Source organism: Cornus florida, unplaced genomic scaffold (assembly GCF_030987335.1).
Source record: "Cornus florida cultivar Cherokee Brave unplaced genomic scaffold, ASM3098733v1 CherokeeBrave_3.0.0_Hap2_Chr01, whole genome shotgun sequence".
In the NCBI taxonomy this organism is placed as follows: Eukaryota; Viridiplantae; Streptophyta; class Magnoliopsida; order Cornales; family Cornaceae; genus Cornus; species Cornus florida.
The window spans coordinates 70567196-70575644 of NW_026775571.1; the positions used below are offsets into that span (position 1 = coordinate 70567196).

The 8449-nt window shown below is 32.0% G+C and overlaps 1 protein-coding gene across 1 annotated transcript; it reads right to left on the reverse strand.

Annotated features, from left to right (window-relative positions):
- Positions 1 to 6645: 6645 nt before the first annotated feature.
- On the reverse strand, positions 6646 to 8212 carry LOC132300889 (membrane protein PM19L-like). The gene is made up of 3 exons (XM_059798211.1): positions 8092 to 8212; positions 7077 to 7254; positions 6646 to 6907 (listed from the first exon to the last, which is right to left on the reverse strand). The coding sequence occupies exons 1-3, from the start codon at positions 8210 to 8212 to the stop codon at positions 6715 to 6717; spliced, it is 492 nt and encodes a 163-aa protein (XP_059654194.1). The 3' UTR covers positions 6646 to 6714.
- Positions 8213 to 8449: the final 237 nt, after the last annotated feature.

The window sequence follows — 8449 nt, forward strand, 5'->3', positions numbered from 1 at the left end:
CATTGGAACACAACTTTGTTGATCCATTATCAAAGGTGTCATTGATCAATAATTTTGATCATCATCTGGATAACATTGGAGTTAGGTGCAATTTGAATTGGCTATGAGGGCAAGTGGGAGCTGTTGGGATTTATATGCCCTGGCATAGCAAATTCCTGTTTGGATTAAAGTAACATATGTTCCTAACGTTTCTGAAATATTTATGTTTTATACAATTGGTGAATTCAATGTATTATATTTCGATTCATTATAGAATTGATAGTGTCCATTTGATTACAAGAGATATTTATATATATGCATGTGATGGCAATCAATGCATGATATATAAATAGTAATCATAAATGGTTCATAGTCGGTAATTATGGATGGACTCATAATTAATTAAGATTTGAACTGGATCTGCGTTAGGTTGAGATATATTGCGAGAGCCGTCATATGCAATTGCTCCCTATCACCATCATGGTATTTGACTCTTAAGCATAAGAAAATTATAGACTCTTTTATTAATTAATAATTACTTTGATTTGTTCGGCGGATTCTTTGGGATCCTTAGACCGACACTTTGGGTAGTTATGTAATTAATAATTAGAGGGTTATATTTTCAATATTTGCATCATTGTTACTTGTATTTATTTTGTATTGATTATGGTTGATCACAAAGTAAATTCGAAGGCCTTCGTATGTTTTTAGACAAAATGATTTATTATATATTTATTTATTTAAATTATTATTTTTGTCAAACAAATGTTTTATTGTGATCGAGCCAGAAATAATCAATGGTACCAAAATAAATATATTAATTAAGTAGTCGGATTGATGGCTTTATTTATCCGATAACTAATTATGCATAGAGGGGTCAAAGTGCAATATTGACTTAGTGGTTATTTATTATTTAATTGGAGTTCAATTAATTTCTTTTAGTGGAGTAGAAATTAATTTATGAATTAATTGAATTGGGTCCATGGACCGGGCCAATTATTAATTCATTATAGCCAATAAAATAATAGGCCCAATGGATTCTCACCCATAGCCCAACTTGATATTGGAATCCTATTAGATTTGAGACATGTGAATTAGAGATTGAGAAGGATTTGTTATTTCATTTTCTTTATCTTTTTGTTGCCTATAAATATACATGGTCTATGTATATTTTAGGGGGTGATTTTTAGAAGAAGGAAAAAAAAATGAATATATTTTCTCTCTCTAGAAAATTAGGGTTTATGTTCTCATCTAATGGAGGCTCCCACAAGCCTAGTTTTCCAAGGTAATTCATGGAGGCTTATGAGTGATTCCTAAATGCAAAATAATTACCAAGAAGATGGAGATCCAAGGAGAAGGCATCTTGCTAAGGGATCTACAATAAGTGAGAACATTCACTTTAGAGGAAAGTTTTAAAGGTTTACTCAGACCTTTGATGTAAGTATTCAATCTTTTAATTGAATGATACATCATATTTTATTTTCGCATAAAATTTGTCTCTATGTGATGAATCAAGATCTATGAATCAAAATCTCGCGAAAAGTTTTTAAAACTTGCACGTTTCCCAACAGAATATACTAGATATAAATGGCCTATACATTTTCTTTAACATACAAATAAAAGATGATGAACTATCATGACCAAATAGACATAGAGTTCACTTTCTTTGTAATTATAAATGACACACTTTTTGAAAAGTTTCACTAGAATCGTCAAAGTTTCTGCAGCATATATAATGTCGTGGTGCCTTGTGAGGTCCCATGGTTGGCATTTTGGACCAATTGTAGGGTTCCAAAATGAAGCCTAACACCGAGGGCGGTTGATTCATTGTCTAGGTAGGTATATAATTGGACTGAATAATCTCATAGAAAAGTTCTCAGTGCTGAACATCGAACATGTTCTGGACTAATTAAAGTTTTTGACTTGAAATCTCAAGGGGTTGGCCGTACCAATCAAGGCAGGTAAAAAGCAAATTGAATTACACAAATTAAGATCAAAATATTGGAGAGAAATGTTCTTCTGCCCATCCCTTTCGTTTAACTATTTTGACATACAGTAAACTCTTCCAGTTCATGAGACTAATTTATTATAGTCACTGTATATTCTTTTGTTCCTTGAATATATATTTTAGTTGAAATGTTGTTGTTGAGTTTTGGTATCGAATTTTAATTATGATTGGCATTTAACAAAAGAGTAATGATATAGAATTATCAAAAATTGGACAAATTCGATTAATATATATGAGTATGGGCTGATGTCATCATGACGTCAAGGATATTGGCTTAATTAATTTTTAACATAATTTTTATTAGGGTAACTCGGATGTTCGCCTCATCTAATGGATTAAGGGCAATGTGGGTAAGTAAAATACAATATTACATATAAGGAGGTTATTTCAACCGGGTGATCTTCAAGTCAAAATCAAACAATTTTATGGTTACGTCAAGCTCGTTCTCATAGCCCATCCATGTTGATGCTGATCTAACTCACGTGGATTGCGTATTGACTAGGCGCTCGTCTCAGTGCCCTATTCAAAGTCGATCAAGTTAGGTAGTGCAGTATGCCATATCCCTATTCCTCTGTGAAAACTTTAGAACACAAGCTTGTTTTTGTGCTGTTTGGCACTACTGATCCAGCTAAGTGTTCTGTAGTTTGACCATATCAGTTGCGAGAAAAGCAGAAAAAAGCTCCCAAGAGATAGAATAAATTAATGTTCTTTGTACTTTAATTTGCACTTGGCATTAAGTTTATTGAATCTCCTGTTCAAGCAAGTACTCTCTCTTACTTTGACCATATCCTGTATTGCTTAAAGGCGAACCTTTTTGACGGGGTCAATGAGTCAATACACGGGTTTTAGTCTTTATCTCTCCACCTATTGAGATACTATTAGATTAGGCAAAAGATTCAGTTCAATTAAGATTCGGTTTTATTTTTATTTTTTTAAATATTTAATTAGCCTCTTATGACTTTATGAGTACCACAACTTAATGAGAATTAGATAATCTTTGGACCATGTGACAACACTAGTCAAAATTCTCGGAAAGAATCCAAAAATATTTAAAATGATATTACAATAAGAAAAATGATATTCAAACATAAAATTTATGTGTAAAAGTGACATAATTAAGGTTTTTACTTCAAATCATCAATGATCTTAATTATTTTACTTTGATAAATAAATTTAATTAATTGGTCTGAATATCATGACTTATAAAAAAATTTGAATGTACAGAATGCCCTATGATCCATTATTTAATAATTTATCCTTTATTATTATTACATTCTGCTATAGAAAAATGCTATATCACACAAATCTATGAGAATTAAACGTGAGAATAATTTTTTTTTTAAATTAATTGTTAAAATAAATTTTTTTTAAGGATTAAAATTACAAAATCCCCCTTTACTTTTAAAATTGCGCATAAAACTCTTAATAAATTTTTTTTTAAAATTCTCTAAACTAAAACAAATTATCAAGTTACCCCCATATCCGTGACCCTATCCCGTTAACTTGGTTGTGAAATGAAAAAATTGACCTTGTTACCAACAGGCCAATGGCCAAGCGGTATCAAGCTCCTACTTCCCAAAGGGGGGTCAGGGGTTCGAGCCTCAGTGGAGGCATGTATGTGTAAGTACCAATTAGGAAGAAAAAAAAATAATAATAATAATAATAATAATAATAATTTGACCTTGTTATTTAATGTTAATTTAAAATGCTGAAAAATCTTATTTTAAAATTGCAAAAATAATAAAGGACCATTAAATAATGTTAAACTTCAAAATTGTTTAAAATTGTTATTTAATGTTAAATTACAAAATTAACATTGTTATTTTAAAATAACAAAAATAATCTTAATATATTACTATCAGCATTTTAATTTAACATTAAATAGTAAGGTCAAATTTGTCATTTCACAACTAAGTTAACGGTCAGTCGCGAATATGGGAGTAACTTGATAACCTTTTTTAGTTTACGAGATTATTTAACTCTAGTAGAAATTTTATGTCGGATTATAATCAAGCCGAGCCATGTATTACAGTATTCAGGCTCGGCTCAACAAATAAATAGATCGATATGCTAAACTCGGCTCGAGCTCATCGAGCCTAAGCTAATTATGATTGAACTTGGCTCGACTATATTTCAATCAGTTCGAGCTCGGCTCGATGAGCTTGATAACGCGCTAGCGTAGTTGCAATCCCGTCTGGTGTAATCGCATTTGAGTACTTCTAGCTCCTATTCGCGTTCAGCCTTACAACGTGAAACGAATCTCTAGCATCGCCAAAAAGTGCAGGAAGGCCAGTCAGTGCTATCTTCATTCAACATCGATGGAAATTTCAGAGACATGAGAAAGAACACTTCCACGTGCGATTCAAAATTTTGAGGTCATTGGTGTGTTTACCGAAAAATGATTCATTACTGTGCGACCAACAGTAATCTTTTGTTGCTTTGGCAGCATGCACGCTCGAAAATGATTCGCTATTGTAGCGTTTTGAGGCACAGCAAGGCTATTAAAGGCATCCTTTAACAGATTTCTTATTTGAAATTATGTTTCACAAAGACTCGCAAAAAATCGTCAAAAACAACAAATTTCCTTCTCTCTCCTCTCCTTTTTAATTCATACCAAAATGTACATCCTCTACATATTAAAACATTAATAAAACAATTTAAACAATTAATTATCATAAAATACACAAAAATATTATGATATTTATAAGGAACAAATGCAGAAAATACCCTAAAGTATACTCCACATAGCATTTTTACCCGTATTTGAAAAATGTGCAAAAAACACCCTTAATTTTTTCACAATTTGCAAAAATATCCCTCAATACATAAATTAGTACTGTAATACCCGTTTTGCCCTTTTACTCTTCCAAAAAAACCCAAGAGGGTATGTATGCTACTAATCTCATAGTATAGGGGTGTTATGTATATATTACCTTACTATTTTTAATTTTTTTTGAAACTTTTTTCTCTATATATATTTCTAAATCTTTTTTTTTTTTAAATTTGAGAATTTGTAAAACAAGGATTTGAAATTTTTGAAATTTCAGTTTACTATTTTTTACTGAAAAAAAAAAACGTACCTACACTGTTAAACAAATAAATAAATAAATAATCCCAATATCAGCGCACTGGTTTTCGGAGTTTAGAGTAGATTTATTATCTTTAGTTTGCACTTTATTTTCGTTTTTTTATTTTCTACTTTTTCCTTTACTTTTCTTTTATACTTTTATTTTTATTTTTATTTTTTATTTTTATCTTTACTTATTCATTGTCGGCGTCCTCCACTAATGTCATTTTCGGTCATTTTACAAAATTATTTATTTTTATATATTTTATAAAATGGTTCAGTAAGGGTAATTTAGTCAACTTAGGGTTTAAATGTTTCAGAATGACCTATTTGTACCAAATTGAAACTTTAGGAGTGTTTTTGCACTTGAGGAGCGTCCTCCAATAGTATCCTTTTCGGTCATTTTACAAAATTATTTATTTTATATATTTTGTAAAATAATTCAGTAAAGGTAATTTAAGTTAACTTAGGGTTTAAATTTGTCATAGGGACCTATTTGCACCAAATTGAAACTTTAAGGGTGTTTTTTTGCATATGAGGGGTGTGATATGCATTGTAAATATATTGTATGGTATTTTCTGCACTTGACCCTGTTTATAAAAAAGTGCTTTGTTAATACACTTTTAGACAAAAATATTTATATATATAACATATAACATTAAATATTATAAATAATTAATTATATAATTACATTCAAATTAGATATTTTTAAAAATTATATATATATTATTAATCAGCTACCCAACAAACTGCATTGCAGCACGATTACACCAATTAAACATTATCTCTCCAAAGTAGAAAAATCTTATGATACTTGTAATAAAAAGCACTTCAACAAATAAATAAATAAGAAGAAGAAGAAGAAGAAGAAGAATGTGAATTATGCATGACAATGAGATGCATATAATTTACGGAAAAAGAAAAAATATATATAATGAGATGCATATTTTGTGATAATTAATGCTTCAAATTGTTAAATTAATGTTTTTAGATGTGGAGGATGTAGGTTTTGCTATGAATTAAAAAGGAGAGGAGAGAAGGAATTCTGATGTTTGTGATAATTTTTTGCCAGTCTTTGTCAAACATAAATTCAAATAAGCTACAGTATATGTTAAAGAATGTCTTTATTCTTTAATATTCTTGTTATGCCTCGAAACTAAAGAGGAGGGAAATCGGGTCCGTCAAAAATCAAAATAACCCTGGAGTTTTGTACAATTTCTCGTGGGAAAGATATTATATATATATAGGCCTGCGATTCCGAAAATCGACCATGTTGACTTGAGGAATAACATTACTGTTTTGCCCCTGAGATATTTCCAAAAAAAAAAACACACACTCAATGAGATGATATGAACGAACATAGAAGGCTTTAATAAAGATTTTGGAATCTGATCATGCCATGGCACAACAATAAGCTGTTCATGGACTAAACAAACTTGATCTAAAACATTACATGGCAACTTTCAACCATTTGAGAACCTTGAAGAAACCTTGAGATGGTATATATATGAACGAGCCTAGAAAGGCCTTGTACGTACACTATGTAAATTTTCTCTCTTACAACACAATGATTGTTTATGTAGTAGGGTTACATACATAGCACAAAGATTGAATATTGTGCAAACCATTCCATATAAGTTAGCTCAAAACTGCTGCTACATCAAGCATTGGCTCCACCCGGCCCTCTCACAACGTGGTCGTCTCTCCCCGGACCAAGACTGCTAATAAAAACACCACCATGAAGCAGCAAGAGATAGAGGAATTGGGTGACTGTTAGGGCTATTATAAATGCTTCTAAGACCTTTAGCCTCCACCCTCTGAACCCTCCTATGTGTATCTCCTTGCATGCCAACCTGCAAATTGAATTAAGTTTATCAAACATTGGTGTAATTAGTTATTTCCATGGTTGGATTAATTGTTGGATTATTGATGAAGGAATGAATGTAGGTTGTGTTCGGCTTCATGGAATTGGAGGTGAAATTCCAATTCAAAAGCTCCAATTCCATGCAGCCAAACACTTACCCGAATGCTAGCAAGGTCACAGCCCATGCCACATTTGCTACTGCTGCTGCTGAAGCTGAACTGTCCGTCCTCCAAGCGCCGATATGGCTGGCCCCTACAATTTTTGATGCCACGCCGAGGACACCGGCTAGTATGGAGAAGATCACGAAGAACATAGTTGCGCCATTCCCTCCATAACCTACAAAAAAAATTTGGTAGAAATTAAAGAAACCAGCTATACAAGTTTCAACTGTTGGCAACTGTGATATATATATATATATAGCATTATGCAATCATATTAAAATATTGAAATAATAATAATTATCATGGGGCACTCCTTACCATCAATCTGGATCGTCTCCTGTGGCACAGGATGCCCTGTGCAATCGCAACAACTTTACATCGGTAACGTAACTTCACATCGATAACGCAAAAATTTCAGATCACTTATACAACAATTACCTTAAATTGCTTATGCAATAATTTTACATCGCATGTTGCGTGATCAATGTATTACATTACGTATACGATCTAATATGCTGTGTTAGCGGCACAAGATACCCTGTACCACATGAGGTCCCTTACCTCGTCTATTGAATCAAAAGAAACTTATCGACACAACAATTAAGAGGGCACGCTCATCATGAGCACCCGAGCATTGACTTATTTCTAAAAAGAACTTTAATAAACAAGTTGAAATCAGTGAGAAAGCAGATGAATACAGCACCATGTGCACCCAACAATCATCATGCACTCTCACATAGAAAAATTATAACATGGTTTCGATCGATCACAATTTGAAACCTAAAATAAAATTTTAATAAAATTAACACATTTGTTTATGTGTCAAGTTGTGATTGACTAGAAATATGTAATTTCGACTGTGTAAAAATTTCTCACATTAAGCAAAATTGGGCTTGTCTTAGAGTTTTCCTTATGGAATATATAATGGTTGCATTAGTACATTAACCCAAGAGAATTCTTAAATGAAATGACTCAAGGGGAGAGAGAGAGCGCTTGGAGGGTCTATACTTACCGTAAGTTTGGCCATCGATTAACTTGTTAAGGTACCAACTAGCAAAACCCAACACAACACAATACATAATGAAATTAAGAATCAGCAATGGAGCTGCTATGCTCCTTCCTAGCATTGACATCCTTCTTCCCTCTTATATATATATCTTCCTCTCAAACCCTAAAAATTAAAACTATATATATATATATATGGTACATATATGCACTTTTCCTAGTAACCAAACACTTCAAAACCTTCACTAACTTCTCTTTGTTCTTCTCATATATCCGTCTTCATTTCTTGGGAAACAAATGGTGAAGCTATATAGAGGTGTTAAGACCATAGTTACATGATACGTGTCATGCTTATTAGCTTTTGA

What these genes read in the sequence shown, in the direction of transcription:
- LOC132300889 (XM_059798211.1), bottom strand. Translation starts at nt 8,212, where the DNA reads ATGTCAATGCTAGGAAGGAGCATAGCAGCTCCATTGCTGATTCTTAAT. An exon ending in AATCGATGGCCAAACTTACG is followed by an intron (nt 7,255 to 8,091) that starts GTAAGTATAGAC and finishes TTTTTTTTGTAG; the next exon opens with GTTATGGAGGGAATGGCGCA. An exon ending in GTGACCTTGCTAGCATTCGG is followed by an intron (nt 6,908 to 7,076) that starts GTAAGTGTTTGG and finishes TTCAATTTGCAG; the next exon opens with GTTGGCATGCAAGGAGATAC.